General features: G+C 41.7%; 1 protein-coding gene across 1 annotated transcript in view; it reads right to left on the reverse strand.

The window, feature by feature from the left end:
* Positions 1 to 19946, reverse strand: part of SORCS3 (sortilin related VPS10 domain containing receptor 3) — a 431276-nt gene that overhangs the window by 161970 nt on the left and 249360 nt on the right. Inside the window, exon 5 of the mRNA XM_053389270.1 lies at positions 5013 to 5086. Coding sequence (XP_053245245.1) covers positions 5013 to 5086 — 74 coding nt within the window. The remainder of the gene's footprint in view (positions 1 to 5012; positions 5087 to 19946) is intronic.

Consider the following 19946-nt stretch of genomic DNA (forward strand, 5'->3'; position numbering starts at 1 on the left):
GGAGCCGGTGTCCAGCACAAAAAGAGTATTGGAATTAATTTCTGAGTTTGGTCGGGTGGCGGGATTCAAGTTAAACAAACAAAAAACTAAGGTTTTGGCAAAAAACTTGACACCTTTAGAAATAGATGGGTTTCAGAAGGAAACAGAACTAAACGTTGTTAATAAAGTGAAATACCTGGGGGTCAACTTGACTGGGAAAAATTTGAATCTGTTTAAAGATAATTATGAAAAATGTTGGTCTGAAATTAAAAAGGATCTAGAAATCTGGTCAAGATTGAAACTTTCCTTGTTGGGAAGAATTGTAGCAGTAAAGATGAATGTATTGCCAAAAATGCTGTTTCTGTTCCAGACCCTACAGATCGTGGACAGAGTGGAATGTTTTGGAAAGTGGCAGAGGGACATTATGAAGTTTGTCTGGCAGGGCAAAAAGCCCCGAATAAAATTTAAAATATTAACAGATGCAAAGGAAAGAGGGGGTTTTGCCCTGCCGGACTTAAGGTTGTATTATGAAGCTGCATCCCTCTGCTGGCTGAAAGATTGGTTTTTGCTAGAAAACACTGATGTCCTAGATCTGGAAGGGTTCAACAATGCTTTTGGGTGGCATGCATATTTGTGGTACGACAAGGTAAAGTCTCATAAGTTGTTTAAAAACCATATTGTAAGGAAATCTCTGTTTTCTGTCTGGACTAAATACAAGGACTTATTTGAAAACAAGACTCCGAGGTGGTTATCACCGATGGAGGCTAAAGCCACAAAAATACTTAATATGGGGGGTGGCTGGGCAAAATACTGTGAAATAATAGAAAGAGTGGGTGACACTTGGAGGTTGCAGAGCTTTGAAAAATTGAAAGGGAAGGTGCGAGACTGGTTTCACTATGCCCAAATTTTAGAGATCTTTAAAAAAGATAAAAAAATTGGTTTCCAGGTGGAAAAATCAAAATTAGAACTAGAATTACTTGAACCTAAGACGAAAGTGCTTTCAAGAATGTACAACTTGCTGCTTAAATGGAATACTCAAGATGAGACAGTCAAATCAGCCATGATAAAATGGGCACAAGATATTGGATACAACATTATGTTTGAGGACTGGGAAAGGTTATGGACCACCGGTATGAAATTTACGGCATGTAGTGCCTTAAAGGAAAATATTATGAAAATGATGTACAGGTGGTACATGACCCCAGTCAAACTTGCAAAGATATACCATTTGTCTGATAATAAATGTTGGAAATGTAAGGAGGCTGAAGGAACTTTTTACCACCTCTGGTGGACATGCCCGAGGGTGAAGGCCTTCTGGGAAATGATTTATAACGAGTTGAAAAAGGTATTTAAGTATACCTTTCAGAAGAAACCAGAGGCCTTCCTCTTGGGCATTGTGGGCCAGAGGATACCTAAGAAAGACAGAACCTTCTTTCTATATGCAACGACTGCAGCAAGAATTCTCATAGCTAAATACTGGAAGGCACAGGAGCTACCCACACTGGAAGAATGGCACACACAACTGATGGACTATATGCAACTAGCCGAAATGACTGGCAGAATCCGAGACCTGGGAGAAGAGGCTGCGGAAGAGGATTGGAAAAAATTTAAGGACTATTTACAAAAACATTATAAGATATATGAATGTTAAAAATTTGCTAAGGTTTGAGGTAAATATGCTTCAGTATTGAAATTCGGAGTTGATAGAAACAAAGTTAATGATTGAGAAAAGTTTTAATTTCAGAGTGAATAATTAGATGAAAATACAAAAACACAGGAAACAAGGTATTAATTTGCTGTTTATATTTATTATAAAGAATGCAGGGATGGAGGAGATGGGGAAGTCCAGTGGATGATGAAAAAAAAAAAAAAAGACTTCGAAAAATGAATTTTTTCTTGTTTAATTTCTTTTTCTTTCTGTAAAACCGCTTTTGTTGTGTTATTGATGATGGATTTAGATTCTGGAAAAAAGCAATAAAAAAATTTATAAAAAATAAAAAAAAAAAAAAAAACAAAGACTGATTCTCTACTTCTCTTGTCAAGAAACAGGGGTGGAACCCACTAAATATAGCTGTAGACTAAATATAGCTGTGGACATATTTATCCTTCTTTCAAGTTCAGGCCTGGGGGCCCAATGAAGCCCTCAAGCCCTTTTCTGTCTGGCCATCTGGACTCTCACTAGGTCATGCCACTGCCAAGGCCACACCCCTCCCAGCTTTGCCCTACGTTCTCTCAGCAAGTGCTTTTGCCAGGCTGCAATGTGTCCTTGAGCTGTGTTAATGTCTACTGCGTGCCTGGAAGGAGAAAAGTTTTTGTATGAATTAGCAGGAGAAGTGGCACTCTGGCTCTTAAATTTCAGCAGCAGTGTGATGCAAAAATACGGTGCCCCCATGCCTTTTGTGGTCCATTCTAATGCATTATTTTGGCCCCTCTGCAACATGATGCCCAGTGTGACCGCACTAGTTGTCCCACCCTAAAACTGCCTTTGGCAGGAATGGTCACTGAGCAGGGACACACCTGCCCTCCTAGCAGAAGACTTTTCATTGGTACTCTTAGTTGATGAGTCAATTCATATTCCAGAATGTCTTAGTGTGTGTTTACCCTTGCCAATACTTTCCCAGCAGCAGAATAGAATCAAGGATCTTCCCTAGTTCTATTCGCATTGACTTTGAGATAGATGAATCCACGTGCATGAATGAGCTCTCTTTTGCCCAACTGATAGGACATGAGAGAAAAAATAGAGGCAATTATGCAGCAGAGAGGAAAACAGAAAGAGACATTGTTATAAAGTAGGTTGTCCCGTAACCTCTTAACTTGAGCATAGGGTGCTCATTTTCTCCCTTTTAACATCACCCCTTGGGAATCAGTATGTTATAACATGTCACTAACAGAATTAGGAAAATAGCTTGACTGATGTGTTTGGAAATGCACAGTTTCCTCTCCCTACAGGGTAGAGGACATTTTCACTTGGTTGCAAATTTAATAAGATGCTGGGAAATGACAGATAGCATAAACGATGAGCTAACTATAGACTCAAGGGAGTTGTGGAGGAGGAAGAATCTTTTCAACTCAGCCTACCAACCATCATCTCAAGACAAGAATATGGATTTGTTTGTTGGCTGTTTCCAAAAGGAACTAGACAACAAGTAGAAATGCTTCTGAAATTCCAATAACCCAAGTTCCTCCCAGTTTTCAGAAATTCCAAATTACATTGGTCTTATTTCTAAAGCCGAACGAATTATCTTAGGAATTAGTCAGTTTCTTGCTTCTGAATTCAGTACTGAGACCTATGCTAGCCCAGTAAGCCATATATTTCAGTTGCCTTTGTTCAGTTGTTTCATTTCCTCTTCTGTACATTTACAATATGCATATGCACTTTGGTAAAGCATTTGAAAAAAGGCAATCTTTATGTGAACGTACATGTTGCATGTGTGTATAGCATCACAACAGAGCTGTCTTGATGTAACTGCACATCTTTCTCTTGGTGTTTTACCAGTGTGTACGAGTAAATATACAGTGGTACCTCGGGTTACATACGCTTCAGGTTACATACACTTCAGGTTACAGACTCCACTAACCCAGAAATATTACCTCGGGTTAAGAACTTTGCTTCAGGATGAGAACAAAAATCATCCTCTGGCAGCGCGGCGGCAGCAGGAGGCCCCATTAGCTAAAGTGGTGCTTCAGGTTAAGAACAGTTTCAGGTTAAGAACAGACCACCGGAACGAATTAAGTACTTAACCTAGGTACCACTGTATTTTGTTTGTTTGTTACAGTTATAACCCATCTTTCCTCCAAGAAGCTCAAGGTTTCATACACAGTTCTCCTCCCCATATTATCTTCACAACAACCCTGTGAGGTAGGTTAGGCTGAGAGTGAGTGACTGGCCCAAGGTAAGCTTCATGGCTGAATGGGGATTTGAACCCTGGTCTCCAAGGTCTGAGTCCAACACTCTAACCACTACACTACTATGGCTCTCAGTGTGTGCATATGTATGTATCAATATCACGCTGCACAACATGATACCCTTTTTACAATATTTTACCAATCAAAAGACACAGAGCAGTTCCAAAACAGGTCAGACTTATTCCCAAATATATAGGAACTAGTACACAACCCTTTTGAGCATATCTTTTTTTTGGGGGGAGGGCAGGATTTGGGATTAGAACAGTAGGATCAGAATTAAGGTGGGGAGTGGAAACACTTCAAGTTATACAAATGTAACATTAATTAAGGACAGTGACAATGCTGAGCATATGTTTAAATTAGAGTTGTCTATTAACATCATGATTTGGTTGGACCCCAATTTGGCGCATCAGAAAACAATTTGCCTCAGACCAAGGTGCTTCATAAAATGTCCAATATGGCTTGAAGTCCATCAAAGTTTATTTTATTATCATCCCTACCCCATTTCCCCCCACCCCACCCACTTGTTTTCTGTTTTACAGAAGTGGATGAAATTTTCAGGCAGACTAGACTGCCCAGATAAATCACTCCAGGTTATAAGCAAAATAGATTAACTATCTGAGTAAAATCATTCCTTCTGATTACAAGCTAGACCTTTCAGCCACAACAGAGCTGTTCCTCCAGCATCTCTTCTAGTGTTTGTTTAGCCTATCCTCATCACCCCACATTTGCATTAGGGCATTGTGGTAAGCTTAGATACATTATTTTTGCTGTCAGTAGACACTTGTCTAGCTCACTGATGTGCTTGAGGGATCCCCTCTTGAACATGTGCCACCTTGTACAGATCCTCAGCCTCTGACAAACCAAAATCCTTTTGAGGCACTCCACTTTGCTTCAGATTTTGGGATTTATTCAAATCCAATGTAGATACGTAGCTGAAATTTCTCCTACTTAAAATGATGACACTGGAAATTGCTTAACTTTGGTTTGATGTTGCAGTGATTCTAAGAATGAGTGAAGAAACCATTTGGAATGAAGACCATCAGTTTCAAAATGTGTGCTTTGTTACTGATCCTTGCTAGACCATCCATTATTATGCAGTTATAATATAATGGGAGGAAACTCACCAGTAAAATCTGTTCGGAGTAATCCGTTCATGCATAATCTGCCATCTTCTTCCAAAATCCATAGAGCTATAAAGCTGAAATACAGAAAATCCAATTAGTGAGTCTGTAACATGCAATAGAGTGGCACATGGCCACTGTTGATGAAACAAGTTTGATCCTCCTACCATAATAATAATAATAATAAACCTGTTTTGTATTGAGTCCCAGCATGAGGTTCTTGCTAGAGTTCTAAGAAGAGAATCATTCACAATGTGCTCAAGTTCTGAATGTGCATTTTGAGGCCAGGCTGTTTTGTGCAAAGTGTTTCCATGGTGTGGAAACTGCACTTTGACCTTAGTTTCCCACCATCAGAATTCCATGAGATTTAACCTTTGTTACATGTCCTAGCCCTAGAGTTATGGTCCCTGGAAGGGGGGTGTCATATCTTAGTGGAGATGTGCCTCACCTGGGAGCTGAATTTCTCCATATCTGAGAAATATGAGACTGCAGAAGTAGATATGGGTTTTGTTACTCAAAGCGCACATATATGGGCTTTAATGGAGGTAATCATCCTCTTATTAGACTTGTGTTAAACAATTCATTATTTTATCCTTAACTGTATCTCCTCCTTTTCAGTATGAAATAACACCCAAAGAGAAGAAGAAAATCAAATACACATCAAAACAACCATACACAATAAAAATGATCAAATATAATAAAAAACAAACACCACAGGGGCAATTCCAAAGCATAGCAACCAGCCACATAGTGGGAAAACTAAACCTTTCAAAAGCCTGCAAAAACAAAAGCTATTTCATAGCAGCTAGAAAGCCAGGAGTGATGGATCAGCTGATCATCCTACAGGGGAAGAACTCTGGAGCCTGGATGCAAAGGCTGGGCTGAACACCTCCTCTTCCAAACACCAAGCCTCCAATGGCAGGGAGAGGCAGGCTGTGTACGCGTTACCAGATTAATGCATAGCTAGGGTGTTCTTTTTCTCAGTTCAGATGGAAGCTGGTTTGGGGAGGGGAAAGACATCACAAGCAGTATTTAATATGAAATGACAGGACAGATACTGATTATGGCTAATGCTGTGTGGACGCTACCTTCCAAACCAGTGGTAGGAGCACTCTGAGTAAACACAAATATGTATGCAGCTGCAGAGGAATTGAGTTGTGTGTTTCTTGGTTTGTTTGGGGTTGGGGGGGGGCCTTTAGGATAGCCTAACTCCAGACCATGTTCAGTATCAAGAGCTCAACTTTGGTTACCTTCAGAAAAGCATTACAGTGGTACCTTGGGTTACATACGCTTCAGGTTACAGACGCTTCAGGTTACAGACTCCGCTAACCCAGAAATAGTACCTCGGGTTAAGAACTTTGCTTCAGGATGAGAACAGAAATCGTGCGGCGGCAGCGGCAGGAGGCCCCATTAGCTAAAGTGGTGCTTCAGGTTAAGAACAGTTTCAGGTTAAGAATGGACCTCCGGAATGAATTAAGTACGTAACCAGAGGTACCACTGTATTGGTGTGCTACAATACTTAATAGGTATGAAAGAATGGGGGGGTGGCCTGCAATGTACATTTAAAGCAGTATCATGCCACTATGAATAACTATGGCTTCCCCCAAAGGATCCTGGGAACTCTAGTTTGTTAAGGGTGTTTAGGCATGTTAGGATACCCTTATGCCTTTCACATTCTCAGAATGACTTAACAATCAATCCCTCTTCCCAGGGAACTATGAAAACTGTAGCTCTGTGAAAGCTCTTAATAAGTGGCAGTTCCCAGGACGCTTTAGAGGAAGCCATGATTGTTTAAAATGGTATGGTACTACTCTAAATACATAGTGCAGATGGGGCTTCATTCCCGTACAGATCTACAGAACGCTTGGTGCATCACTTGTAAGAATCCAGCAATACTTGTGGTACACAAATGCTGTGGATTAGATATCACTTGGCAGCAACGTGTGACCAAACACAATGTCGCTTTTTTTCCACAGGCAACTGAATATCATCAAGCACAGAGGCTGCTATTTGGCTTCAGTTATTTTCATTTGGCTCACATAAGTACTTTAAAAAAAGAAAAGAAAAGAAAAAAGTTTCTTAACAGCTGTAGATGTGGCCAGCTCAGAAGCAGTAAGCCCCTTTCATTGCAGTTAGTCATGTGCCCTACGGTTACTCGCTCAAAAGCATCCTTCTGCCTATCATTGCAGGAGCCAGACCAGCTGCTGAGCAGTCCCCCCCCCCCTTCTTCATATTAGATCTCAGGCTGACTGATGGTAGACGAATTAAATTGAACTTGTAGCCTTTAGGCGGATTCAGATAAAGAGATAAGAAGGAGACTTTTCATTTGAGGGTGCTGGGCTTTTCTTCCATTCTTTCTACCAGTCCCCTTTGAATTTCTACTGAAATCAGATAATCAAGAGAAGCAGCAGTTACACTGCACAGATATTAAGGTTGGGTGGGGGGAGCAGGGAAGAAGGTCCCTTTAACCCCACTTTGTTTCATCGCAGCTTGACGACAATTAATCATGGATGCAAATATAAAGGTCAATTACACATTACTTAAAGAAAGCCAATAAACTAAAGGCTTCTGCAAGCATAAAAGCTGAGTGCACATGTGCCTTCTGTTCACCTTGCTTTCGGGGCCCAGAGGAGATGTCAAATGCAGCCAGGAGAAATATAGATGGCATTAGAAAGCCATTTGCTCTTGGATGGTGTGCAGGGTGCAGGAATGAAAGCTGGCTCATTGTGAAGCCTGCTTGTAATTCTGAGATGCAGCTTCCCCAGTTTCTTTCAAGAGGACATTACTAAAAATTCCATCCTCTCAATGACAGGATATGCTGATCTTAAACAGGTATGTAAGTGCAGTGCCACACTGAGTGGCTGGTGTCAACACAGCTGCAATAGCATGCTGTCACTTTCAAGTCTTTTATAGCAGCTTACTACTATTTCTTGTGCATTGCTGAGACAAGCTCAGTGCGAACCTAGTTGTAGGCCCTTTCTACAATAGAGAGCAGGTTCATACAGTCTCAGTCCTTACACCTGCTGGAGTCCATATGTTGAAATAGGGGCTTATGAACACAGAACCCAACAGATACCAGTTGGATCCATGCAGTTGTTACTTCTTGATTTTGAAAGACAGCAATCATGCATTTCAGACTTATGCACTCTTGATTCTGCACCCCTAGGCACAAGAGACATCCATAGTACAGAGATGAGTTGGATGTTCCACTAAGGATGTCTGGCAGGAAGGTACGTTCTCTGTTTCTTACTCATGTAGGCTCATCTGAGCAGGGCTCTATGTCACTGATTATGTCAGTGATTATGTCAGGGAACTTTTGGCCCTCCCAGTATTGTTGGACCATAAACTCCCACCATGCTTGACCATGGGCCATGCTCACTAGGGCTCATAGAAACTGAAACCCAACAGCATCAGGAGGGCCACAGGCTATATATGATGGTTGAAATGCCATTTGGAGGATGCCACATAGGTGGCTTTTCCTATAGGGCCATCAGTGTTGTATTCCTTTTCTGTGTTGCAAACAATGCTGTGCACCATCACTCAGTGACTTAGCTTGCAAATGGTGGCTGTTGTTAGGGAAGAAACTTCAACCCATTACACCATGTCTGTTCATCATGACAGTCATGTTGTTGCATATAATAATAATAATAATAATAATAATAATAATAATAATAATAATTATTATTATTATTATTATTATTTATTTATTTATACCCCGCCCATCTGGCTGGGCCTCCCCAGCCACTCTGGGCGGCTTCCATAGAAACCAAAAATACAGTAAAATATCACACGTTAAAAACTTCCCTGAACAGGGCTGCCTTAAGATGTCTTCTGAATGTCAGGTAGTTGTTTATCGCTTTGACATCTGCTGGAAGGGCGTTCCACAGGGCGGGCGCCACTACCGAGAAGGCCCTCTGCCTGGTTCCCTGTAGCTTTGCTTCTCGCAATGAGGGAACTGCCAGAAGGCCCTCGGCGCTGGACCTCAGCGTCTGCAGTGCTGTAGGTTGCAACGCTGTATGGATGCAGCAGTTGCTGCATTCCATCCTTACTATTTCGTGATCATTCTTTAGCTACCTAAAGAATCAGTCTGCTGGGAATGGCAAAGAGCAAATTCTCTCTCTCTCTCTCTCTCTCTCTCTCTCTCTCTCTCTCACACACACACACACACACCCCAAGCAGTTGAATAAAATCACAGCAATTCCATGGATTTAGATTATGAATTGATAGCTGTAGTTCTAATGTGACAAATATCATCTGCCCCTGTATCCCTTGGATAGTATTTTTTCAAACTGGTGATTCTCAGGTCACTTATTCCAGAGTGAGAAATACAGAGTAGGTTTAAAAAAAAAAATTAAAGAGCTTCCAAAATGTAGAGCTACTTTTCAAATGTAGCTATGGATCCAGATTGCAAATATTTATACCAAAGAAGTCTTCTGTGCATCTTCAAAGCTTGCTTGATTTATTTTCAAATTACTACTTGTCTCTTGTTTGTCATGCTGCACTACCAACAAAGCTGTTACACCTGGTTTTACAATGATGATAGTAAGAGTCCCTTTTTATTTTCCTGGTCTGCATTAACCCTTTATCCTTAAGCTTCCATCCCACTATGTGATATCAAGCTAATTGCTCAGCCTTAGTTTTCTAGAGAAGATCAGCCAAAACTGGGGGCATGTGAACTTAGTTTTTCATCACCCACCATGGATTTGGAGGGAAGTCAAATTATATAAATGATAAATGAGTTGTTAACTTCAAATCTCCCATGCCCAGACGTTTGTGCATGTTTCAAGCTGATAACTATGGTCTGTGAGACTTGATTGTGTTCCAGATTGGCAGCAGGTCAAAAAAATGTTTAAAGTAGATTCTTCCCAGGTATAGTGGTACCTCAGGTTAAGAATTCAATTCATTCCGGAGGTCTGTTCTTAACCTGAAACTGTTCTTAACCTGAAGCACTACTTTAGCTAATGGGGCTTCCTGCTGCCACTGCACCGACGCTGCTTGATTTCTGTTCTCATTCTGAAGCAAAGTTCTTAATATTTCTGGGTTAGTCAAGTCTGCAACCTGAAGTGTATGTAACCCGAAGTACCACTGTATTTACTAAAATTGCCTAATATGGATGTTATTTCATTGACAACCACTTTCTGTTCCTCCAAAAATGAAACTCCCACCACCAAACATCAGAGTGAGAGCCAGTGAAAGAGTGAGAAGCTAGGCTGAGCCATTCAGGAAATCTTAGAAGGCATCAGCCACTCTCAGTTCGACATCTAATCCCACTTCATATGCCTTTTCCCATCTAAAGTTGTTGTCAGGACCTCATCAACTCAGGTTGCTCTGTGGTGACCACATTTGCAACTGGAGTAGTAACAACAACAACAACAACATTTATATGCCACCCACTCTGGACAGCTTTCAAGAAATTAAAGCACAGCAAGACATAAAACTTTAAAAACTTCCCTGTCTTCAGATGTCTTCTAAAAGTCAGATTTATTTCCTTGACATCTAATGGGAGGGCATTCCACAGGACAGGGATGACCACTGAGAAGGCCCTTTGCCTGGTTCCCTGTAACCTCTCAATGAGGGAACCTCCAGAAGGCCCTCAGAGCTAGATCTCAGTGTCTGGACTGAATGATGCGGGTAGAGACGCTCCTTCAGGTATGCAGGGCCAAAGCCTTTTAAGGGATTAAAGGTCTGCCCCAACATTTTGAACTGTGCTCACAAACACACTTGGAAGCCATGCCTCCTGTCCATCATTGCACTGACCTTTCTCAGTGGGCTGAGGGGCAGCTCACAATATTGTACTGGCTGCTTTAGCTTCTTCCTTCCCTATGCAGGTGCCCCCACTCCCCTGAAAAATGTTGCCCTCCCCTTCACATACACAACAATACAATACAGTTATGTTGTGTGGGAAGAAGTCCAAGTGCATTGCATTACCCATTTGCTTAGGCAGTGTGGGGAAACTCCACCATGCTGCAAGAAGGCCTTCTGGCATCCTTACAGCACCAGAAGACAGGGAGTGCCCCCATGTTGCCTAGGCAACCAAGTGACTTCTGTATTTGCCTCTTCTGTGTCATTTGGAAAGATGGTTAGGGTTTCTTGGTTACCTAGGCAATGTCACCTAGGTATTTCCCTGCAATGCCGCCTAGGTGTTTCCCTGCTTTCCTCTGAACCTGTGAAGAAAAGCCTCAGCAGAGGGCTGGAAGACAGGGATGTGCTGGAAGATGGGCCTGTGTCCCCAAAGTCCTGAGGTAGAGAACGTGTGGCCCTTCAGAAATGGACTGCAACTTCCATCATCCCTGATTATCGGCTACACTAGTTAGAGAGCTGGTTTTCTAGGCTTAGAAATACAGAAAAGTTCATTTCCCCTTCTTTTTGCCAACAGGTGAATTTTGTCCATTTTCCTATGACACTCCTGAAATATCAGCTAAAGCAAGGGCAGAGTTTCATGATCTGCAAACAAGGCTGTGAAGTTAGGGGATTATTTCCACTCAATCTTATAAAACCTCTTAGTCTCATCTACAACTTAATTTTCTGGGTACAGTGATGGTTTCACGTTTGCTACATCATTATATACAAGCACATTAGCTGGACACATACAGTGTTGCTTTCATTCCCTGCCCATAACTTTCCCATAGGCATCTGATTTGCCACAATTGGAATATATCTGCATTTTTTTAAACCTTTATCCACTAACATGCAAGCATTTCCTAATTTTATTGCCTAGATTCTATAGTTGAAAGGTGGATTCTGTGATGTATAAAGCAATCATTATCAGCAACATGAAGATTTTTAGATCCCCTGTCAATGCATGTTTAATTCATTTTTCCTTTCAGTCTAATCAGCACATGGGAAGGGAGTGAAATAGCTAAGCAAAGTAACTAAGCATTTGATCTTCCTCTCCACATGACTCTGTCTCTTCCCCAACTATCTCCTTCCCAGTTAAAAACACCATATGGCCATGTCTGCCACAGGGGGCACTGGTGATTTTAATCAGTTCCATCAACTCTCCGAGCAGGTTTGATGGGGCAAAGCTGTTGTGAACCAGCATGCCAAAAAAATACATTCCTTCCATCTAATACAGGAAAGACCAATATTCCCCTTGGGGCACTCAAACACTGTCCTTCATTTGCCTTGCTCCAATTGCTCATAAAGTGTTTAAACATCATAAAATCTCTTTAGCATCAACAGAAAAGGAAATAGAAGCCATACTTCTAAAGCAAAGATAATTTTGTTTTCCTTCAAATGCCCTGTTGTATGATGCATTCTTTTCATTCAAGCCTGACCAGTTCTGAGGTGCATTCGCTAGCCATTGCAGAGGATGGTAAGTCTTCTTCTGTTTTGCCTAAGTGCAAAATTTCGAAGCTCACCTATTACCCAGAGATAGGAAGCCTAAACACCTTGCTTCTTCCCAAACTGGGGTGGGAAGCCTCTGTTCTGTGGGCTTCATAAGATCCACCAGGTCTCGCCATTCAGCCCGCAAGACCATTTTTACCAAGCCATACCCACCTACTCTGCAATTAAGGGCAGGACAAGATCTGGTTCAACTGAAAGGGGCTTACAAATGCCACCAGTCAGCTGATTGATGGCACCTGCAAAGCTCTGTGTAAGGGGCTTTGCAAGACCTGGCAACTAGCTGATTGTAGGGTCCAGAAAAGTGCCTTGCAAAGCATTCTGCTAGATTCATCTATCAGCTGGTTGTCAATTTTTGTGGAGCTTTTTGAAGGATGTTTTGGAGGCTATGCATTTGTCTGCACAGTTTAACTTCAAGCCATGTGGGCAACAACAACAACAACAACAACAACAACAACAACAACAACAACAACATTATTTATATGCTGCCCACTGTGGATGGCTTCCAGTAATTTATAAAACCATAGAGATGGGCATGCTTCTGAGTACCAGTTACTGGGGAGCACAAATGAGAAAGGCTAATATGTCCTGTTTTGGGACTTCCGCAGTGGGGTCTGGTTGGGCATTGTGGAAATAGCTAGATAGGCCTTTGAAAAGATCCAGCAGGGTTCTTTTTATGTTCATTTGGATGCTGTTGGCCCACACTGTATTACTTACAATAAATGCACATGTTGCTACACATGGCCCTCCATATTCTCCCTCAACTAGTCCACTCTGCATTACTGAATTGGAGCAAGAGAGCATTAGTCCGGTTGTCTTGGCAGCAGATATGTGTTTCCTCTTCCCCACCATCTCACCACTCTCTTGTGAACACTCTTCCAAGGGCAAAAAATGGTAAAGTGGAGGAGTGTATTTCATGGGGACACACATATACACTGCCATCTCTCCAGTTTTGGAGGCTGGTGCCCCCAGGGAAGCCTGGTGCATTAGGACAAATGAGGCACTGACCCACATACAGTCTGCCCCCAGCAGTCCAGAGGATAACACTGTCTGTCAGCTTTCTCCTCAATGTTGCACTTGTAGAACTCAGAAAGGAGGAGGCAGACAAAACTATAATTAGCTGGCTCTGGCTCCCCCTGCTGTTGGTCTTCCTGCCTTCTGTGCCTACCAGTCCTGATGGGCACTAGCCACCACTGAATACTGCTATAAGTGTACAAATTTGGTATATTTACCCCTGAATGGGGTAATTGTGCCCCTGAAGGACCAGGTGCGCAGCCTGGGAGTCATTTTGGACTCACAGCTGTCCATGGAGGCACAGGTCAAATCTGTGTCCAGGGCAGCTGTTTACCAGCTCCATCTGGTATGTAGGCTGAGACCCTATCTGCCTGCGGACTGTCTCGCCAGAGTGGTGCATGCTCTGGTTATCTCCCGCTTGGACTACTGCAATGCACTCTACGTGGGGCTACCTTTGAAGGTGACTCGGAAACTACAACTAATCCAGAATGCGGCAGCTGGACTGGTGACTGGGGGCGGCCACCGAGACCATATAACACCGGTCTTGAAAGACCTACATTGGCTCCCAGTACGTTTCCGAGCACAATTCAAAGTGTTGGTGCTGACCTTTAAAGCCCTAAACGGCCTCGGTCCAGTATACCTGAAGGAGCGTCTCCACCCCCATCATTCTGCCCGGACGCTGAGGTCCAGCGCCGAGGGCCTTCTGGCGGTTCCCTCATTGCGAGAAGCAAAGCTACAGGGAACCAGGCAGAGGGCCTTCTCGGTAGTGGCGCCCGCCCTGTGGAACGCCCTTCCAGCAGATGTCAAAGCAATAAACAACTACCTGACATTCAGAAGACATCTTAAGGCAGCCCTGTTCAGGGAAGTTTTTAACGTGTGATATTTTACTGTATTTTTGGTTTCTATGGAAGCCGCCCAGAGTGGCTGGGGAGGCCCAGCCAGATGGGCGGGGTATAAATAATAAATTATTATTATTATTATTATTATTATTATTATTATTATTATTTTGAAAGTTATCAGCTGGGGAAATCAGAATAATTTATCATGTAACAGCACTGCATCTGTGGCAGTTATTTTTATTTTGCAACAAGGGAGAAATAAAATACCAACTTACTAATCTACAGCAAGCAAGTCACAATGCATTCTTACAGGAAACACCTTAATTACTGCAGCATATGGAAATCTTGGGATTCTTTACAGAGCACCACAGTGAGGAATTTCTCTGTGACCAGGCAAAGGATTAATACAGCAGATTAGGACTCGTCAGTATGTGTATGAAGCAGGTGTCTCCTTTCCATCACTGTCCCCCCGCAAGCTTTGCCAAAAATCAAATAAACAGAGACTTTGCAAATGAACAAAATGAAAAATGTAACTCCGCAAATGCCAGAGTCAGTCAGAACAATTTGGCTTGACAGCTGTAACAGTAACTATTGCAGTGCTGGAAAATGATTGCCAGGAAGGGGGGGAAATCACCAATTGCAAGGCTAGCATGTTTGCAGGGATTCCCTCAGGAATCCTTTTTATATTCTCATTTTATGAGCAGAAAACACCAGTACTTTATTGCCTTCATTGGCTCCCAGTCCACTTCTGGGCTTAATTTGGAATGTTGGGTTTTACCTATCAAGTTCTTCACAGCTTCCGACCTAGGTACCCAAAGCAACATCTATTCTGTATGTCGGGATAGGGATTTAAAATTGTTTTTAGTGGCTTTTTCACCCAGAGAACCCTGATTATAGCCCACACAATAAATAAAACTCGAATTTCTCCACAAATAACCTCTGCAATTATACAAAGAGGATGTTGGAAGCCATTGGAAACACTTCCAGCCTGCCCTTCTTTCCCACCATGCCTTTCCCTCTATGCCTTTATTCTAAGGAAGCAGTTTCATGCACAGCTTGACCTGGTCTACACATGCAGCCAAATGAGGTCAGGCTGAGAAGAAGGACTCCTGAGGTAGCAGAGCAGACATTGGGTTGCATTCAATTAACTTTTACTCAAAGTACACCATGGAAATTAATAGGCATAAGTGTATCATGGCCAATAATTTTAATAGTATGAAGCTTACTCTAAGTAAAAGTTAGTTCAATACTATCCACTATCACTTCAGATTTCAGGTGAAGGACCTAATTTCTGAATATTGCCCTAACTTTAAAAACACCTGAACAAAAACACCTCCCTGCACATTGATAGCAAGGGGTGGGCTTGCTTTTCCCTATCACATCATAAGTTTGAGGTGCAAGTTTATCCTTGTTTGTTTTATCCATTCATTCAATCCATGTTTACTTTAGATCTACATTTAGATCGAGATAGACTGAAACTGCAGAGTTTTGAGAAACTAAAAAACAAAGTGCGAGATTGGCTTCATTATTATCAGATAATGGAGGCATATAATTTGGACAAGAAAATTGGCTTCCAGGTGGAAAAATAAAAATTAGAAACAGAACTGTTAGAACCCAAAACTAAGATTTTGTCAAAGATGTATAACTTGCTGTTGAAATGGAATACTCAGGATGAAACGGTGAAATCTGCTATGATTAAATGGGCACAAGATGTTGGACATAACATTATGTTTGCTGACTGGGAACAGTTATGGACCACAGGTATGAAGTTTACGGCATGCAATGCCTTAAGAGAGAATATTATGAAAATGATATACAGGTGGTACATGACCCCAGTCAAGCTTGCAAAAATCTATCATTTGCCCGATAATAAATGTTGGAAATGTAAAGAAACTGAAGGTACATTCTTTCACCTTTGGTGGACGTGCCCAAGGATTAAGGCTTTCTGGGAAATGATCTATAATGAAATGAAAAAGGTATTTAAATATACCTTCCTGAAGAAACCAGAGGCCTTTCTTCTGGGCATTGTCGGCCAATTGGTGCCAAAGAAGGACAGAACTTTTTTTATGTACGCTACAACAGCAGCAAGAATACTCATTGCAAAGTATTGGAAGACACAAGATCTACCCATTTTGGAAGAATGGCAGACGAAGGTGATGGACTATATGGGATTGGCAGAAATGACTGGCAGAATCCGAGACCAGGGAGAAGAGTCGGTGGAAGAAGATTGGAAGAAATTCAAAGACTATCTACAGAAATATTGTAAAATTAATGAATGTTAGAATGATGTTGGATAGAAATTAAGTGGTTTCCAGCTGTAATGCTTTAAGAGAATATGAAATAAATAGGTAAAAATCTAATGGTAAGGATTTGCTGAACCAACAATTTGAAGTGGAATACAAAAAAGGGAGGTATGAGGAGGTCCGGGAAACAAGCTAAAGGAAAATAAGCAATGGAAAATCTGTGTGTTTTTAACTATTTTTATTTTGTATTTTTGTTATTTTTTCATTTTTATTGTAATACTTTAAAAAATCTTAATAAATATCTTATAAAAAAATACATTTAGATCTACATTATGAAGACTATTATGTCTTCAAAAGAAAGTACACCTCCAACATCAAGGACTACCAGGGGAAAAAATACAGCAGAGATTGGCCATGTCTAATAGTGTTAGCCTGCAACATATCTACCCAATACTCCCCATTTCCTCATTCTTCAAGTGCCTCCACAGACATGTTGCCTGATGTGTCAGTGCAAATTTGTGTTTAAAGGCCTTTGGACAATGAAGATCTCACAAGAGTCCAGAACCCGTCCCCCTTTCTACCTTCTTAACCCTGATCTTTTTTCCACTATGCCTCTGAGAATTATCCCAATTTGGTCATATTCTGCCTATCCATATGCATGAGAAAAGGTTAAAAGAAAAAGAGACAAAAAAACAACAACACCAGCCTCAGCACTGAGGCTGAATTGCAAGACATGGCGTCTATTTCCAATGCTAATTCACTGCTATAAAGAGCAGCATGGCTTTAAGCTCTGTGAAACTGCATGGTCACTTTCTTGGCGATGATTTTGGTGCCGGCATTCTTGCTGGGCACAAGGCAAGACTACATGGCCCATGAGGTTCCTTTCACCTTTATGAATCTGGCAGCCTCCAAAGGTCGAGCTGCGACCATACCTAACAATTTGAACAAGAAGAAAAGAGAGAGAGGCTTCTGCAGATGTGACCTTTGCTGTTGCTAGCTTCATAGATTTGGAGGGATTGTTATCGCTGCATAAGTGATGTGTGCCGAGTCAGATTAGCTCAACGGGGCCTCGACATATCCCCTAGCAAGCTGGCTGTATAACAGAAGACTTGATGCTACAATCAGAACATGCCATTTGTTTTGTTTGGGGGGATGATACAACATCTTCTCTAGCTCCTTTCTTAACAATGCCTTGATTTATGATAGCTGTGGATATGGCCTAATGACCAAACTGGTTCACAGTGAAGTTTCCTGCATACCTCATTGGTTTTCTTGATTTTTCAGTGGATCCAAACCACATCTGCTCCACTGGATAGCTGCTTACCTTAGACTAATTTTTTGTCTTAAATGGAATATCACAGCTAAAGGTGACAACAACATCCTTCACTTCTGCCGTCAAAACGGCTTAACAGTAGGCATTATATTAAAGCAAGTTCCAAAATTAAGCATGATGCTCAAAGAAATACGAACAAAGAGGGGGAGAAGAGAAAATGAAATGGCAGCATCAACCTGTCCCTACGTACTGAATGCTATGGAACTCTGTAGGCTCAAGAGTGCATAAATAGGCATAGGATTGCAGCCAGAATTAGAATTTCAACTATATACAGTGAATAAGATTTCTAAAATTGTTTCTGAAGTACATCTATCTTCAAGGCTTTGCAAAATAAATGCACTGTTGAAATCATGGGGTGGGAGGAAGAGTCCCTGTGGTGAGGCTAGTCAGGTAGCACATAGTAATGACAGGTGGAACGTCTTTTGAAGGCAAATATCGCCATCTTCTGGACATTTCAAATAAATCCAGTCAGGCCTGATGTCTGGTCCCTTGGCAACCAACCACTGGAAAGTGACAAAACCACGTTTTACTACAGAAAAACCTCTGTTTTCAATGGGCGTGAGCCTGGGTAGCTGCTTCCTCAAGGAAGTTTGGAGGCCTCCCAGGTGGTGTAGGAAATCAGCATGCCAGGGACGTCACTTTCAGTGTCACACACATGACGTAGAATGGTTGGTAAAAAGAAGAAGGTTTCAAGTATCATCCATGTAGCTGGTAAACTACAGAGGTCCTAGCTTTATGTGCAAACCCATGCTCTATTCCTCATCCTGCAAGAGATTAACTGTATGGATTCACAATCAGGTGGCTGCTTGCATTACCCAGAAGTTGCAAAAGCATATCAGCACCAACATATTGGGTTTTGATGCTTCTGGCATAATGCCTGAAGAGGAGAGTTCACATGTCTCCTGAAAAGAAATGTGCAAGCTCCAGATGCGCGTACTGCTTCTCATATTTCACTGTGGTAGACGTTTCTTCTTTGGACATTACTGTGGGGCGTGCAAACTGCAGGTGTGCAAGTCATGCACACCCATTTGCTTCTGCTTCCTGACCACCAAAGCTTGGCACAGATGGAGACTTCACCTTATGGATTCAGAAGATAAATGTTACCACAGAAGATAGTCCATCAAGTGCTAGGTATTTTCATCACATGGGAGTTTGTCTTCAGTGTGGACACTCAGAAAAGGGGACATTGTATTTAGAAATGTCTTCCTGATTTGAGAGCTAGGAGAAAGGAGTACATAACTTACACCACTCCTCTCCTGAACACTTACATCATAAACTGATGGAAGAGATGAAGGAGGAGAACTTTAGACAGGTGAGCACTAGAACGTGGCAACCAATTTCAAGTAACAATGAGGCAGTGATGTAGGTGGAGCATCAGAATGACATGATCAGAAGACAACTAGAGGAGACAGAGTTAATTGATTCTGCATATATACTGTAAACCTGTGATGTTATTCTTTTCATTGCTCAGTACTGGATCACAGGCTCTGCTATAAGCCAATCTTAGTACATACTTTTAATTATTTTACCGTGCTTTTTAGATTTTGTTTCCCCCTCTTCAGTGTTTATTTGGACGTTATGATCTAATTAAAAATATTACCGCTCCTTGCCTTTCCTTAAGCATGAATTGGTTGTCATTTTCAAATATGCATGTACCTCTTCTCTACTAGAACAAAGTAGTAAGATACATTTATGTTATCCTCTTCTTCCATTCTCTCCCAAGACAGACGGATGCCAACCAACGTAAATTTATTTCATTGTCCAATGACGCTGAAGGCAGTTTCAATTTGCACCTAATTGTTTATTAAGCAACCTTGCTTTCCCAACAACATGACTCCCCTGGGGGACTGTTACATTCAATGATTAATCTTGCCCTTCTTGATTACAAGAGTCCCCAAAGGGAATTGATCAGCAGATTTCAAAATCCTAGCACCTAGTCAAGTTGGTGCCTGGAGCAAGGGCAAAAGCTACCCAAACTGCCCACAGTCAGCAGGAAAGACAAAGCCCAGCAGAGTCAGCAGCTGAGCTGAGCAGATGCTGAAGGTGACAGAAGTCAGAGTGTCGCAAGAAAATTTTTGGATTCTGTACTGTTGTCAAGTCAAGAAATGTGGGATCCTAAGCAGGAGATAGACAAAACAGTGAAGTTGCAGGGGATTCTTCCTTT

This window comes from Podarcis raffonei, chromosome 5, assembly GCF_027172205.1.
Source record: "Podarcis raffonei isolate rPodRaf1 chromosome 5, rPodRaf1.pri, whole genome shotgun sequence".
In the NCBI taxonomy this organism is placed as follows: Eukaryota; Metazoa; Chordata; class Lepidosauria; order Squamata; family Lacertidae; genus Podarcis; species Podarcis raffonei.